Source organism: Macadamia integrifolia, chromosome 4 (assembly GCF_013358625.1).
Source record: "Macadamia integrifolia cultivar HAES 741 chromosome 4, SCU_Mint_v3, whole genome shotgun sequence".
In the NCBI taxonomy this organism is placed as follows: domain Eukaryota; kingdom Viridiplantae; phylum Streptophyta; class Magnoliopsida; order Proteales; family Proteaceae; genus Macadamia; species Macadamia integrifolia.
This window is the reverse complement of record NC_056560.1, coordinates 20710016-20727127: the sequence shown is the minus strand read 5'-3', so window position 1 is coordinate 20727127 and position 17112 is coordinate 20710016. Positions and strand designations below refer to the sequence as shown.

At 36.0% G+C, this 17112-nt stretch overlaps 1 protein-coding gene across 4 annotated transcripts; it reads left to right on the top strand.

Annotated features, from left to right (window-relative positions):
* The first annotated feature begins 5496 nt into the window (after positions 1-5496).
* On the top strand, positions 5497-16910 carry LOC122076999 (2-alkenal reductase (NADP(+)-dependent)-like). 4 transcript variants are annotated; one of them, XM_042642699.1, is made up of 6 exons: positions 5497-5861; positions 13941-14087; positions 15130-15307; positions 15834-16000; positions 16127-16209; positions 16341-16910. In XM_042642699.1, the coding sequence occupies exons 1-6, from the start codon at positions 5781-5783 to the stop codon at positions 16717-16719; spliced, it is 1035 nt and encodes a 344-aa protein (XP_042498633.1). In that variant the 5' UTR covers positions 5497-5780; the 3' UTR covers positions 16720-16910. The 4 variants fall into 4 exon arrangements, with proteins under 4 accessions (XP_042498633.1, XP_042498634.1, XP_042498632.1 ...); XM_042642700.1 differs by having other exon boundaries at positions 5499-5780; positions 13860-14087; XM_042642698.1 differs by lacking the exons at positions 13941-14087; positions 15130-15307; positions 15834-16000; positions 16127-16209; positions 16341-16910 and adding exons at positions 6688-6865; positions 7472-7638; positions 7741-7823; positions 7954-8666 and having other exon boundaries at positions 5519-6008.
* The last annotated feature ends 202 nt before the right edge of the window (positions 16911-17112 follow it).

Genomic DNA, 17112 nt, shown 5'->3' with positions numbered 1-17112 from the left:
CTTAATATGACCTGGCATTCCATTGTGGCAACTACATTCCTAGAGATTAGTTATATTATATAAGAACAAAGCGGCAAATTAAAGGAGGCTCTATGACATTCATGATTTGAATGATTTATTCCACTATTCCTCACGTCTTGTTTGAGTGGTGGACTCAAGCTTGAGAGACAAATTTGATCAGTGGACTGGAGGATGAGGCCCTTCACCTTGTGTTTCTTGTACGTAGTGTAATTACTACATTTATGATATTCACTATTGGAGCTCCTAGACTCATTGAAGGTTTTCCCAACTCCCTTTGTAACTTATCAAAATCTCTTTGCATTGAAATTTCTCATATTGCCAGTTGCATCAGATACCAACTCACCTGTAATTTGTGCCATACTATGCTTCCAGATCCAAAAGGAGTAATTTGGTTACTAAGTTGTAAATTTATAGCATCACCTTGTTCATCCAAGTGATTAAAAATTCTGGAAATAAGAACATCATAAGACACATAAACTTACTGTTCCCATATCTGATAGTTATCTCAGGTTGGGCTTTAAGATTCTGGGGAAATTGTAGAATAAATTTCTCAGGTTGTCACAAGGGGGCTATTTGTTTGAGGTACTTGGGTTTTAGTTTAGTTTCTAACTCAACTCATAATGTCATTGCTCTATTTTGTATTGAAATGTGATTCCACTAAGAAGACCGACTAGGGTCAAACCGGCCCAACCCTAAGCCTGGTAGGGTTGGGTCTGAGCATGAACCTGATAGAATTGTGTTAGGGTTGGGTTGAATCTTAGGAAACTAGGGTTAGATTAGGGGTTTAAGAAACCCGGCCCTGTCTCACCCCTATATCCAATAATTCCAATCCAATCCTATGTATGATGCATTTCCTTTCCTTTCCTTTCCTTTCATCTGAAACCCTTTTCTTCTGTCATGTAGGCTGGTTGCATCATCAAACCCAATCCTCAAACCTCAAAACCTGCGAGGGCCTGAAGCAATGTTTTCAAATTTGAAGGATCGGTTTTCATCTATTCTGATTTCTAATCAAATCATTCTGGAATCAGTCAGACTCGTCCTGACTCAGCCTAACCCGTTCTAACTCATTATTCGTAGAATCGGGTTTAATTGTTATTGACCCATCGATTTCCTCTCCCTAGTTCCTTTATAGTTGTTGGTCTTTTGCAAACAAGGTCCAAAATAACAGAACTGTACCGGCTAACTTGGCCTCATGCTGAACGTGGGCTAAAGGCCCAAATTGATGGGCTCAGCTCAAATGTTTAGTCCAAATCAGAGATCTGCCCACTAAGCTCCGATAGTAAACATGAATATTGGTTTGGCCATATGAGATTTTTTTCTCGCGCTTTCTGGTTTGATTCCTATTTCAATTTCTAAAACTGTTTGGTATAAATTTTGCACATAACTTAAGAGAAAAATAAATTGATTTGAATAGAAATCTTGAAATAGCTGGAGTGGTATTTGCCAATTCCAATTTCAAAATATCTCATGCTAAAAGTGCTCATGAACATTGGCTAAAAGCATGGGAAAAAGGTTAGTTTTGTCAGATGCTTCTCTTTCTTGCATCCATACAGCTGGCAAAAAATGGAGAGAGAGAGAGATCAGGACGGTTGAAGCAATGAAGACCTAGAGACGGCCTACCCAGTTGTGTTAAAACTTAAAATCATATAAAAGAATCATTTTTTTTTTTTTTTGGTGATAGAAATCTAAATTCCATTGCCGTCATGTAGTGGGTGACTTTCTGGGGTTAAAAAAAAAAATCCTGTTATCGTAACTTTAAAATCTCCATAAAAAAAAAAAAAAAATACTCATCTTAAGGGTGTAAAATTGGAAGTTAACGAATACTAGTTTAGCTTAGTGGTGGCAGTTTCAGCTTTAACACATTTAAAAGTTATATTCTTACAATTTATTTATTATATATATATAATTTTTTTTTTATAAGACAATTTATTTACCATATAATGACATCAATTTAGGAAACAATAAAAAAAGTGGAAAATGTTTTCCTCCACCAGGCGGAATGTTCACCGCTTCATTTTAGGGTTCACAAACCCTCATAAGATTTTAGTATGTTGCTCAAAAATACTCTTCCGATACCTCTTGTGAACATCTAAATTGACTACAGGAATAAATTCTCATTCATTGAATCATCGTGATTGAAGAAAAATTAGACCTATAAAAAAAGGGTAAGAGAACGTTACCCTACTGGTGCAGGCACATGCCAGTGTGCAAACCAATTAAAAAATACACGAGAGCATTTTCAGCATCCTTTAAGGTGGAGGCAACATGATCTTTCAGCACCTAATGCGTATAAACGTTTACTACACCAACAAGGTAGCGTTTCTTTCTTCCAAAAAAAATTATAAAACGTTTTAACTAATTAAACAGACCTGAGTGACCCACTCTTTGACATTTATTTCTCATCTTCTTGACTTATATGCTGTCAACCATTTCTTTCTTTCTTCCAAAGATGGAATCTTTAAAATAAAAAAGATAAAATATATAGATATTTTGGAACCGTTGTTTTGACCCTTGTGTTACCACATTCCCCCAAACAAAAGATACAATTATTATTATTTTGCAATACAAATTTGTTTTGACTCTAATTATAATTCTCCTAACATTTCGTCGGTGGAAAAGAAAGATTGCCATATTATCTTTCTCTGCTAAACTAACAATCAATTTGCATATGCCAATCATTACTAATATTAATATTACGTTTCCTATAAGATTGCTTTTCTTTTTTAAGTAAATTTTCCTATAAGAATGTTATTTCTATTTAAGTATACAATTCAAGGAAGTTTGCATTTTTTTTAGGCCCCGGAAAACTCATAAGGATTCATAAATAAATAAATAAATAAAAAGAGGAGCCATTGAGAGTTCCCACTTAGCTACACTTATTGCAAAACTACAGTTCCTATTATTTTTTGAAGAAAATGGGGAGAAAAAAGGAAAGGTCGAACCAATGACTTTTCCCCTAGACTTACCCTATAGTTGTTTTGGTGTCTGCTATTGAATTAGAAACTCATTTTCATTTTTAAGCTCATTTTCAAATCAACAAAGACTCATCCCAACTTATAAAAGACCAATCAGTCCTACATGCCAAAGATGATCCTTCCTAGTAAAACAGTACCAACCTATTTCAATATCTTGGTATAAAAGAAAAATTACATGACTCCAAATAAGACGCTACATGAGCGATATCACGAACATGGTTCTTCTTTCCTATTTCAATATAATGTGTAAAGCTGCGTTTGGTAGTCATTCAGTTTCAGAAACGACATTTTCGTGTAAAAAAAAAACAGAATTCTCAGATTCTATGTCAAAATGCCATTAAAAAAAAATGGTGTTTGGTGAATCTATTTAATGAACGATTACCCTAGTTGTTCACCCTTTTTTTTTTTTTTGAATGAAATCGAAATGATGGTACAAGGTTTCGTTGTTCCATTATTTTACGTTTCGAACACTTTTTTTTCCCATTTTCATTCCAAAAAAACTGAAAACACCAAGGGCCCGTTTGATAACGTTTCTACCTTTTCTGTTTCAAAAAAATGTAGAAACATAAATTTCCATTTCTAGAAACAGAAACCGAATTGAATGTGTTTGATAAGTCATGTTTCTGGAAGTCGATAGTAAACAACGAAAGAATAGCCACGAGTTGTTTCTAGAAACGGCGAAACAAGTAGATAGAAATTTCTAGAATCATAAATAGATAGAAATTTATATTTTTATTTCTGAAAACAAGTGAAGCGAAATAGTTTTATCAAATGCTTTTTGTTCTGTTTCTGCCGTTTCTGGACACATAAATGGCATAAACGCGTCGCTTGAAATGTTATCAAACATGCCCCATGTTATCACCAAACGCTTTATTCCATTTATTTGTTCCCATATAACGGAAAAAACATTGGAAAATTTTTTTTGGATGACTACCAAAGGCTGCGTTTGGCAGTCATTCAGTTCTAGAAACAACGTTTCGTATCCAAATAGAATTTTCAGTTTCTATGCCAAAATGCCATTTAAAAAACAAAAAAATAAAAAGAGTTTGGTGAACCTGTTTTAGGAACGATTACCCTAGTTTTTTTTTTTTTTTTTTTTGGTATTTAGAACAAAACGGAAATGACGGAACAAGGTTTTGTCGTTCCATCATTTTGAGTTTCTAGCATTGTTTTTTTTCATTTTGTTAAAAATAATAATAATAATAATGACACCAATCGCTTTATTCCATTTTTTTATTCCCATATAACAAAAAAAATGCCAGAAACATGTTTCCGAATGACTAACAAACGTAGCCCAAGTCTTCTTTACGTTTTTATAAAGAAAAAAAAATCTCTTTTGAGGGTGCTAGCGGCCCAACTTATTCCTCATTCTCAGCCCAACTTGTCAAATGCCAACTCTATCCTAAGATTGTGGAAGGTCAGATCCAACGTTGGCTCTTTCCCCTTATCTTAAGAAACTTGGCTGTCAATTGTAGATTTTTAGTTCACACAATTGCAATAGTATCCAATATCTCACATGTCAGATATAACTGTTCAACTAAAGAATTTTTCTACATCCGTTGCATCCACTTACCAAGAACCACCTCTTTTGAATACTTTTTGTGCCAATTTTGGTGAAAACTTGGACTTTGGACAAACAAGAAAAGGGATGAATGTGACTCTGAAAGGGACGTAGCTGCTCCATATGATTTGGATAGGAAATCTGCATTCCCCATCTGCAAGCAACATTGCTAATATTGGGTTCTTGGTAGAGTGTGAGAGTGTTTTTACCAAATTTTCCAATAAAAGTGAGATTAAGGTGTTAATTTAAAATTGAAATCAAAATTAAATCAGCCATTTAAAATAAACCGAAGTAAATTGGTACGGTTTTAGTTTCAAAAGCTGGAATCTATTTTATGTTCGGTTCAATTTCAGTTTCATGACTAAAACCATTAAATCGAATCAAATTGCCTATTTTCAAATCGAATAAGGAGAAATTCTTTTTATTATTTCAATTAAAGTGTGTGTGTATATATATATATATATTTGATGAATGATGAGTCTAACAAATAAGGGCTTTTTTTTGTTGATGAAGATGTAAAGTTGACCCAAACACTTAAAAATAGGACTCAAATTTGATATGAAATCGAATTAAAATTGAATAAAGAACCCAATATAAAACTGAATCAAAAATCAAAATCCAACAAAATTAAATTGATTTGATTTTTATTTCTATAATAAGTTCTTATTATTGATGTAGTACGATTATGGTTTCAATTATCGGTATTATATTGGTTGTATCTTTGGTATCGTATCGATATTGATTGATACCAATCCCCAATATTTGATCGATTTGGATTGATTATCCATATCGTTTTAAAGGTAAAACAGTATAAAAATAAACAAACTTTTTTCTAAAAGGCTAAGGATAAGCACCAATCCTCTCCGATGTCAATCCGATACCAGTATAACTAAATCCATGAATACAATTCAATTTTGATTTCAACAACTTATATCTTGAATCGAATGAAAATCAAATCGGAAAACCGAATCCGAACCAATTCACACCGAGTGAGTTGCGTGGCCCTGTGGGGGCTTTCATCTTCTTCATTTCACCCGGCAAAATATCTAAAAGCACTTTCAGACACATTTGTCCTACGAGTCCAATGATTTCCATCTTCCATGGTCCGGAAGCAAATGAAGAAAGCGTAGAAGGACTCGCCTAGTTTCTTTGGTCGAGAGAGATCGAGAGAGAGAGAGAGAGAGAGAGAGAGAGAGAGAGTGAGAGTGAGTAAGTGATCAGAAATGGCGAAGGGAGAAGAGGTTAGTAACAAGCAAGTAATCTTCAAGGACTACATCACAGGCTTTCCCAAAGAGACAGACATGGTTGTGAGCACAGGAACCATCAAGTTGAAGGTTCCTGAGGGATCTAACGCGGTTCTTGTGAAGAATCTCTACTTATCTTGCGATCCATACATGAGATCCTGTATGACCAACCTCGATAATTATGTCCCTTCCTTCACTCCTGGCTCTGTAAGACTCCCACTACAATCTTTCTTCATTTCGTTATGGAAATTAATTGTTTAATTCTTTTGACCTTTATTTTTTTCATTTCTCCAATATAATATGATGTCGAGCAGTGCTATTTGATCTGTTTATTTGTTAATTTATTGGGTTCAGGGGATTTTGTGTCCGTCTTCACTGTTCACCCTCTTTCCCCATTTTTATAGAGATCTTTGTTTCTTTTCTCTATCCCTAATTTCTAGGGTTTTGGTGGATCTGAACCACTTCCGATTGGAATCATATAAGAATCAATGAAGACCGATCCCCTGGATTTGGGCATTTTACCTTACCATCCCAATGATTATAGTTGGTACATCATCATGCGACATGCCCAAAATTGAAGGGCCGCCGTGATATTCTTATCAGGTGAAATTGTCCACTTTTACCTTGTAAGACAAAAAAATTGTCTATAACCTTATTGAGAGCAACTTCTTGTCAGAAAAGGGATCCGGATCCTCTGCCGCTGGGCAGCAGAGTGCTGCGTTCCCACGTGTTCCAAGCAGATGGATGCGTGTTGGACAAAAATTTTCTAATGCAGTGGTATACAAGGTTTCCAAAAAGTTCTTTTTTTTTTTGGATAAATGGGTTTCCAGCAAGATTTTCTGTTTTATGTTTGTGCTTGCTTTTCTGACTTGTTGGAAACATGCAGCCTATGATAGGAATGGGTGTGGCTAAAGTAGTGGATTCTAATCATCCGAACTTCAAGGAAGGTGACTTGGTGTGGGGGATGACTGGATGGGAGGGGTACAGCCTGGCTACAATGCCAGATGGCCTGAATAAAATTGAACACACAGATGTACCACTTTCCTACTATATAGGATCACTTGGTAAGTTGTTTTATCCCAATTCATGAAGAATACATATGAGTGGGTGAGCCTGTGACGTTTCATGTTTGGTCACTAGGTTTGAAAATTGGAAATGGCCTCTTTTGGCTGCGTACATTTGCCCCTCCCTGACCCTATAGTACCGGGAGCCTTGTGCACTAGATTGCTCTTTATACATAATAGTGTCTTGTTGATGTTAAATAGACATTAAGAATACACTCTATATGAGAAGGAATGGTCAACCAAGAACTCTATAAGAGATCTGGTTTGAGGGCATCCATTTCTGTGGCTCTATTAATGAATGCCCATGGGGACATTGGCACCAACCATCAAACAGATATATCAGGATAAACCTGTTGAGGCTTAGGTAGAACTCACCTTTAAAAGTTAACCATCAAGGAAAGGGCATATGCCCAAGTCCTTATAAACCTCCACATTAAACTACTCACATCTAACTTGGAATCGTTGCTTTCGCCTGAAACCCCAATATTTGCATAGGTGTCCTTTGTGAGTCTTTACCTATCCTTGTGCATCACAGATTAAACTCACTTTAGTTTCACTTATCAAGGTATCCAATGGTTCATCTTACTGTTCGACTTTGCTTTATAGGGATGACTGGTTTAACTGCTTATGCTGGTTTTTATGAACTCTGCTCTCCTAAGAAAGGGGAGAAAGTTTTCATATCAGCAGCCTCTGGTGCTGTTGGCCAACTTGTTGGACAGTTTGCAAAGATTACTGGTTGTTATGTGGTTGGAAGTGCTGGTTCCAAAGAAAAGGTAAAGAGTCTTCATCACTATCACATTTTTTTGTGAGCTTGTTAATTGATCCAGGGCCTACCTATATAACTTGCTAATGGCTTTTTTTGGACTGAAAATAAGGTTGATTTATTGAAGAACAAGTTTGGTTTTGATGAAGCTTTCAATTATAAAGAAGAGCTTGACTTGGATGCTACTTTAAAAAGGTCAGTTTCAGTATCTTTACAAGAAAAATCTCAATATCTCTTCAAGTTTGCAGATTCATATGAGTCTCTGGACTTCTTTGCTTTCATTAATAAAAGGGTTATAGTTAAGAATTTGTATCTTCTTGCCCAGGTACTTTCCTGAAGGAATAGACATTTACTTTGAAAATGTGGGTGGGAAGATGCTTGATGCAGTCCTCCTGAACATGAGATTTAATGGTCGAATTGCTGCGTGTGGGATGATCTCCCAATACAATCTTGAAAAGCCAGAGGGTGTTCACAATTTGTTCTGCCTTATCAGTAAGCAGATTAAGATGGAAGGGTTCTTGGTTTATTACTATCGTCACCTTTACCCGAAGTTCTTTGATTTTATTCTACCATTGATCAAAGAAGGGAAGATAGCTTGTGTAGAAGATATCACTGAAGGCCTTGATAATGCACCTGGAGCTCTTATTGGACTCTTCAGAGGCCGTAATGTTGGAAAACAGGTGGTTTTAGTTGCTCATGAATGAATCACTATCCTCCATCTTCAGTTCAGTGAACTCATGCTATCAAAGGCTATTAAGTATATTATCAAGTACATATGGCTTCTCCCTTGTTCTGGGCAGTGACTACATCATCATCCTTGTGCTGAATCAAATTTGGATACTAAACTGAAATAAGTATTATCAAGTACATGGTGTTGCATTGGACGAAAATGGGATAACCCTTCCCTACCCTTGTCCCTCTGCAACTAAACTCCCCTCCCCCCCTCTCCATTTGTGAAAGTACATATTAGACTTTTTATTACACTACCATATCTTTTTATGGAGGTGAAAAAGTCCAGTTATGAATTCTCTTTGTTAACCTGCTTTGTTACAAACTGAAGCACCCTATTTTTTTATTTTTTTTTTTGGTAATCTTAATATGAAATAACTTGTCAAAATAAAATGGAGGGTACACAAAAGAAAGGTACTTCTCATTTCACCATTTTGATGTCATGATGCACCCAACAAATAAACTCTCTTAAAGTGAGTTCAGATAGAATTTGCCAATTGGTGCTATTGGTATTTTAAAAACCCTTTTTTTTTTTTCAACTGCAAACAACCAGATCCCCTTGGCTCTCCTTGTTTCCAGTTGATAAAATAACGCTAGTTTCTGGTTATGCGGCCCCCCTTTAGTTAGAACAGAGCCAATGAGGGGGGTGTATATGGACATCAATAAAAAGTAGGTTTTAGATTTTACAGGGGTAGGGGTGTTATTTTGCCACCGATTGTGTCTGATGTAGGGGCTGTATGATTAAGGGAGCATTAGTTTTCTCCCAAAAAAAAAAAAGTTTATGATTCTATATATGGAATGATATTCTTGTAGTTGTATGAAAGTAGTCGCTGCATCAATGTAGTGAATATCGAGGGGTTGGAAACCCCTTAGAGTATGTGTCCAGATGCTCTAAGCCATTCGATACTCATCGAACCTCATCACTCGCTGAAAAGAATGTGGACTCATGAAACTTTTACAACACAATGTAAGGGAGGGGATTGGGTGTGGGTCGTGTGACCAACAAGTTTGTTTCACGTGGTTAGACTTAGGGCCCGTTTGATTTTGTTTCTTCTGCTTCTGCTTCTAGAAACATCAGAAACGGTTTTTGTTGTTTCTGTGTTAAGAAACGGTTTTTGGAAATGCACAAAGGTGTTTGATTTTACTGTTTCTCGAAACATTTTCGACTGTGTAGGCGAGTTCAAGACATGAGTGAAGACATGACGTTGGAGTTGCATATGTATGCTTCACGGAGATGAGCTTTAGAATGATGAATGCAATCTGAAACTGTGAGCTTCGCACAACCAGGTTGGAATCACCACATTTGGATAGCGAGAAGTTTCAACAATGGGTTGGGGGATTGGGTTGATTGAGTGAAGTATTGGTTTTTTCACAATTTTTGTCGCTCCCACTTGTTTCTAGAAATAGAAAAATAAGTCTAATTTGTTTCTACATTCATGTTTCTAGACATAGAAATAGGCATAAATTTCTATTTCTGTTTCCGAAAACAAGTCAAACAAAACCAAAAAATCCAATGGTTTTTGATGTGTTTTTCCGTTTCTAAGGATAGAAAAATGGAAATACCATTTCTAGAAACAAAATCAAATGGGCCCTTAGAAATAAGAAAATCATTCTATGTGAGAAATCCATCCATCATCACAAATGTGTGATGAATCACCTATTCATCTCCTTTCGCGTTGGGTTTGTTTTTATTATTATTATTTTTTTTTTATAATTTATTTTATTTTAGGACTTGCACTCTTGCTTCTTCTAGTGCTCATTTTCCATGGCTTCCAACTTCAAGTCCATTCCAATAATAGGTAGCAATTAAACGATGACTTTTTGTCGAACAGATATAGCATCATATAAAGTGTTGATTCAAGCTTCGCTTTCCTTAGATTCCCTTAAGGCAATTGTAACTCCATAGCCAAACCATGGTTCTAAAGCTTGAATCGGTCAGTATCGGCCGAATCAAATTAATATCGGGGTTCATTGATCCCCAATCTTGAGCGAGCCATTCTATCCAATCCCGATACATAGGTACGGCCCAAGATAAAAACGTAATAAAAATTGTTTTTTTATTGAAAAGCAGTGGTAAGTGGGTATGATACATGGGATTTGGCCGGATTCGGCTCCTCTCCCGAGCGGTGATTGCCTAAGTCTGCCTAAGTCTTGGTATTTCGTTATCCGTGTCTTTGTAGATGCCTTGTTCTCCGCACCTCTCTCAAAGCATTGAATCATTGCTTGAGCATATGGCGCTCGCCGAGGTAGCTATGAGCTGATCTAGGAGATCAACTCTAAGGAGAGGAGCCGGATTAATTAAAAATTCTGAAGCTAGGAAAATTGATAGACAGGCAACACTTTTTTTATCTTGCCCTTTCAATGAGTTCATAATGTTTAATTTTATAAGACAGTCAAAACTTATTTCCTCAGGTTCAAGGATTTAGGGGACGGTATCGTGCTTATACTAATCTGGATCAGCTCAGTGAGTATCAGTCCATTTTGACTTTGGTTTTTTTTTTTTTTTTTTTTTAGTACCCTTTTTCACTATTTTACCCTTGAAACAATGCGGGTAATCGATCTGGATCAGTGATCGATCTCAGTTGATATCGATACGATATAGCCGATACAATACTGAAACTTGAAACCATGCTAAGGTTTCTTGTCCCCATGGAGTTAAGTGCAGTAAGTTTATTTTCCTTCTATACTTCCTTAGATACTATTACATTAGTTTTCTATTAGTTAGAGGGTGGTACTTATATAACAGGTAACAATACACGCTTTCTTAAAGCCAAAGAGAGAGGAGTTCTTAATCATGTTATACTTTTCTTTGATGTCTAATGTCTGTTTTCTGTTGGTGTACGACGTCTTGTATTCCGTCATAGTTTAATTCAGGGAGTACTGGTGGAGGCGCCTCGATAGGTAGGACGGTGTCTTGAGAGTTGTGAGGATGAGCATTGTAACCCTATTCTCCATTGATAGTGAAGCAGGATCTCATCTCATCGAGGACGTACGTAATCTTTCCGAACCTCGTAAATCTGTGTGCATTGCTTGTTCTTGTTTTTCTATTATCTTTTGCATCGTTTTAGGGTTGCGTTTCTACATTTTCCTCTTGTATCTTTAGAATGAACTCTGGTAAAATGATGTTCTCCTTAGAGCTTGAATATTATTACCGTATCCATCTCATTCCATTTCTTTTATTCAGATGTCAGTCCACTTCTAGCTAAATGCAATGATCCTTTGATTGCTGAAGATCAAAGTGTATCTGAAGTTATTGAACAATTAGATCAAGCTTGTAAGGAGGCTGGGTTCTTCCATGTGGTGGGCTTGACTTCTACTTTTATATGAATGACAGCACTGATAAAACTGGAACTAATACATGTTTTTCCTCTGGATCCCAAAGAAAAACTTTATGACTAAGAAAAGGATGCCTTATCAGATATCCTTCTTGTGATATTTTAAGTATCAGCTAGAATCTTGTCTTTTTAGGTGCACTATATTTTCTAGAACTTGCATAAAACTCTGTTTTTGGGTCCTTGTATTGTTTATTTAGCATAAATATTCTGTGGCAGTAATTTTACTTTCAGAGGATATTTGTAACTAATCTCTGGGACAAAGAATCATGCAACAGATCTTAGTTTTAGTGGTTATCCACCATTCATGTTGATGGGTTTATATAGGAAATGTTAAATGGTGTGCTGCTGTCACATAGCTTAATGTTGCTCACTTTGTCTTGGGTGGAAGCAACAAACTAAAAGTTTGCAAGAGCTGTGGTTCGGTGAGAAACTAGGAGCTTAAGCTGGTTAGTTTGTGCTTCCTGTCCCTGTCTCTGTTTCAATCTGTATATGTAAATGGAAGCAGGACAGAAAGATACAGAAAGATCTTACTTTGGACCTTGGATGCCTCTAAAGCTAAGTAATTCCATTTTCCCTGAATGAAGCATTCTCAAGCAATCTGCTGGTCATTTGGAATCAAGTCTTTTTTTTTTTTTTTTTTTTCTGGTCATTTGAAAAGCTAGATTTTCTATTTGTTCCCAAGCTGCATCAATAGGACTCTATTGAAAATCGAAATTAAATTGGCCATTTAAAATGAATCGAAGTAAATTGGTATGGTCTTAATTTCAAAAGTTGGAATCTATTTTAAGTTTCCTTCGATTTCAGTTTCATGACTAAAACTGATAAACCGAATCAAATACCTATTTTCAAATCGGATAAAGAACCAAGTAATTTTTTTTTATTTTATTATTTCAATCAATGATTTTTTATTTTATTTATTTATTTTTAAGTTTGATGGATAATGAATCTAACAAATAAGGACTTTTCTTGTTGATGAAGATGTAAAAAAGTTGACTCAAACATCTAAAATAAAATCCAAATTTAAGATGAAATCAAATTAAAATCGAATAAAGAATCCAATATGAAATTGAATAAAAACCAAAATAAAAAAAAATTAAATTGATTTGATTTTGATTTCTAAAATGTGTTCTTATTATTGATTCAGTATAATTCAATTTTGATTTCTACACAAGGGTGTCAATCAGTCCAGAACCAGGTATTCGGTTCGGTTCGGTTCCGGTTTTGGTTCCAAGAACTATTAGTGTGATCCAGAACCTGACCAAGTCCCATCTTGGTTTTAAAAATTAGTACTCGTACCCGACCTATCCGGTTCCGGTCTGGTTCTGGTTCCTATTTGGGAACAAGCAATAAACAATGGCAAAGGTCCCTAGCTCAATGGCCCATTAAATTTTTTCTCAAACGCCCAATTATCTACAATGTGGCAGATTGGATGACTCCCAACATTATATCTATAAATAAACAACAACAATTTCGAAGTTCCATTTTAAGAAAAAACACATATACATTAGAAAGATAAGAAAACTTATACAAAAAAGTGCAACGCTATTGGAGATTGAAAATCAAACAAGTGCAACGTTGTAGGAAATGGAAAACCGACCTATGGTAATGTTGTTGAGAAGAATCAACCGAATAGCCGCAGGAAAATCGTGAGAAAATGAAGAATTGACACTTTCAGCCACTACGACTTTGTCTAAGACAAAGAGTTACTGCTATGCTAATGATGAAAAGAGGAAGAAAGTTACGTCAAGTTTTTAATTAAAAAGGAAAAAGTGACATTAAGTTATTAGGTCCGATTTTGGTTCTACCAGTTCTTGGCATAAATCCAGATCCGGATCGAATCGAATTATAAATACTTATTTCAGATCTAGGATTTAACCATATTATAATGGGTTGGATTCGATTCAGGGTATTTGATCTGGAATTGAATTCGGTTTTTGGTTTCCGTTCCAAATTGGCACTCTTATTTCTACATTTTATATCTTGAATCCAATGAAAATCAAATCACCGATTCACACCGAGTGAGTTGTGTGCCCTTGGTGGGGGCTTTCATCTTCTTCATTTCACCCGGCAAAATATCTAACGATCTTTTAGACACATTTGTCCTACGAGTCCAATGATTTCCATCTTCTATGGTCAGGAAGCAAACGAAGAGAGAGAGTTGTCAGAAATGGCGAAGGGAGAAGAGGTTAGTAACAAGCAAGTAATCTTCAAGGACTACATCACAGGCTTTCCCAAAGAGACAGACATGGTTGTGAGCACAGGAACCATCAAGTTGAAGGTTCCTGAGGGATCTAATGCGGTTCTTGTGAAGAATCTCTACTTATCTTGCGATCCATACATGAGATCCTGTATGACCAACCTCAATAATTATATCACTCCCTTCACTCCTGGCTCTGTAAGACTCCCACTACATTCTTTCTTCATTTCGTTATGGAAATTAATTGTTTAATTCTTTTGACCTTTATTTTTTTTCATTTTTCCAATATAATATGATGTCGAGCAGTGTTATTTGATTTGTTTATTTGTTAATTTATTGGGTTCAGGGGGGATTTTGTGTCCTTCTTCATTGTTCACCCTCTTTCCCCATTTTTATAGAGATCTTTGTTTCTTTTTCTATCCCCAATTTCTAGAGTTTTGGTGGATTCTGAACCACTTCCGCTTGGAATCATATATAAGAATCAATGAAGACCGATCCCCTGGATTTGGGCATTTTACCTTACCAGCCATTGATTCTTTATAGTGCTTTAAGTCCGAAAAGAATTTGCCCAGGAAGAATAAATCTTTAAAAATCTAGGGATTACATGAGGGTGTGTGGATATTCATGAATAATTTAAGAAATAAATTATAAAATTGCATGCTTACACGAGAGTATTTGATTGAATTAGGTCATAAAATTTGACATTTTGCTAATTCAACCCTAGACCAATACATCCAATGGTTATAATTGGTACATCATCATGCCACATGGCCAAAATTGATGGGCCATCATGATAATCTTATTAGATGAAATTGTCTATAACCACTCTTGTTTTGTTAGATAAAATTGTCTATAACCTTATTGGGAGCAACTTATCGTCACCAAAAGGATCCGGATCCTCTCAAGCATGCTACCGCACATTTGGCGATTGGGCAGCACAGTGCTGCGTTCCCAAAGTGCTACAAGCAGATGGCCCCGTGTTGGGCAAAAATTATTTAATGGCTTAATGCAAAAGGTTTTCAAAAATATATATTTTTTTTTGGTAGAGAAGGGTTTTCAAAAAGTTGAAAGCTATTTATTTTAATATTTAAATCAGTTTTTATGTCAAATGACTGAATTTGTTCTTATTAAATTAAAGTGTATTATGCTACAAGTGCAGAAAAGTATAACTACAATCTAACCAACAAGATTTTCCATTTTATGTCTGTGCTTGCTTTTCTGACTTGTTGGAAACATGCAGCCTTTAATAGGATTGGGTGTGGCTAAAGTTGTGGAATCTAATCATCCAAACTTCAAGGAAGGTGATTTGGTGTGGGGGATGACTGGATGGGAGGAGTACAGCCTGGCTACAATGCCAGATGGCCTGAATAAAATTGAACACACAGATGTACCACTTTCCTACTATACAGGATCACTTGGTAAGTTGTTTTATCCTAATTCATGAAGTATACATATTAGTTGGCAAACCTGTGGCGTTTATGTTGCACTATTGCAATATGTTGGTCACAGATTTGAAATTTGGAAATAGCCTCTTTTGATTGCGGACTTTGCCCCTCCTAAATCCTGTAGTAACGAGAGCCTTGTGCATTGAATTGCTCTTTATACATACTAGTGCCTTGTGGGTGTTAACTAAAATAGACATTAAGAATACACTCTGTATGAGGAGGAATGTTATGCCTATGGAGACATTGACACCAACCATCAAACGGATATTTTATGATAATCCTGTTGAAGCTTAGGTAGAACTCACCTTGAAAAGCTAGCCATCAAGGAAAGGGTATATACCCAAATCCTTATAAACCTCCACATCAGACTACTCACATCTAATGTGAAATTGTTGCTTTCACATGAAACCCCAACAATTGCACACGTGTCCATCCTTATCCTTTGCATCGTAGATTAAACTCACTTTGCTTCATATTACCGTTCAACATTGCTTTACAGGGATGCTTGGCTTAACTGCTTATGCTGGTTTTTATGAACTCTGCTCTCCAAAGAAAGGGGAGAAAGTGTTCATATCAGCAGCATCCGGCGCAGTTGGCCAACTTGTTGGACAGTTTGCAAAGATTACAGGTTGTTATGTGGTTGGAAGTGCTGGTTCCAAAGAAAAGGTGAATCTTCATCATCATTATCACCATCACATTTTTCTGTGAGCTTGTTAATTGATCCAGGGCCTACCTATATATATATATATATATATATAACTTGCTAATGTTTTCTTTTGGACTGAAAATAAGGTTGATTTATTGAAGAACAAGTTTGGATTTGATGAAGCTTTCAATTATAAAGAAGAGCATGACTTGGATGCTAATTTAAAAAGGTCAGTTTCAGTATCTTTACAAGAAAAAATCTCAATATCTCTTCAAGTTTGCAGATTCATATCAGTCTCTGGATTTCTTTGCTTTCATTAATAAAAGGGTTATAGTTAAGAATTTGTATCTTCTTGCCCAGGTACTTTCCTGAAGGAATAGACATTTACTTTGAAAATGTGGGTGGGAAGATGCTTGATGCAGTCCTTCTGAACATGAGATTTAATGGTCGAATTGCTGCGTGTGGGATGATCTCCCAATACAATCTTGAAAAGCCAGAGGGTGTTCACAATTTGTTCTGCCTTATTAGTAAGCAGATTAAGATGGAAGGGTTCTTGGCTTGTGACTATTTTCACCTTTACCCGAAATTCTTTGATTTTATTCTACCATTAATCAAAGAAGGGAAGATAGCTTGTGTAGAAGACATCGCTGAAGGCCTTGATAATGCACCTGGAGCTCTTATTGGACTCTTCACAGGCCGTAATGTTGGAAAACAGGTGGTTGTAGTTGCTCATGAATGAATCACTACCCACCAATCTTCAATTATGTGAACTCATGCTATCAAAGGCTATTAAGTATATTATCAAGTACATATGGCTTCTCCCTAGCTTGTTCTGGGCAGTGACTACATCATCATCCTTGTGTTGAATCAATTTTGGATGCTAAACTGAAATAAATATTATCAAGTACATGGTGTTGCATTGGACGAAAATGGGATCATCCTTCCCTTCCCTACCCTTGTACCTCTGCAACTAAACTCCCCTCCCCCTCCCTCTTCATTTGTGAAAGTACACATTAGACTTTTTTATTACACTACCATATCATTTTACGGAGGTGAAAAAGTCCGGTTAATAAATTCTATTTGTTAACCTGCTTTGTTTTTTTTTTTCCTGATGGAACTTAACCTGCTTTGT

Bases quoted from the DNA above. Each gene is read 5' to 3' on its own strand.
- LOC122076999 (XM_042642697.1), top strand. From the start codon at position 13,806: ATGATTTCCATCTTCTATGGTCAGGAAGCAAACGAAGAGAGAGAGTTG. The intron at 14,088-15,129 runs GTAAGACTCCCA...GGAAACATGCAG, and splicing joins CTCCCTTCACTCCTGGCTCT to CCTTTAATAGGATTGGGTGT. The intron at 16,001-16,126 runs GTGAATCTTCAT...ACTGAAAATAAG, and splicing joins GTGCTGGTTCCAAAGAAAAG to GTTGATTTATTGAAGAACAA.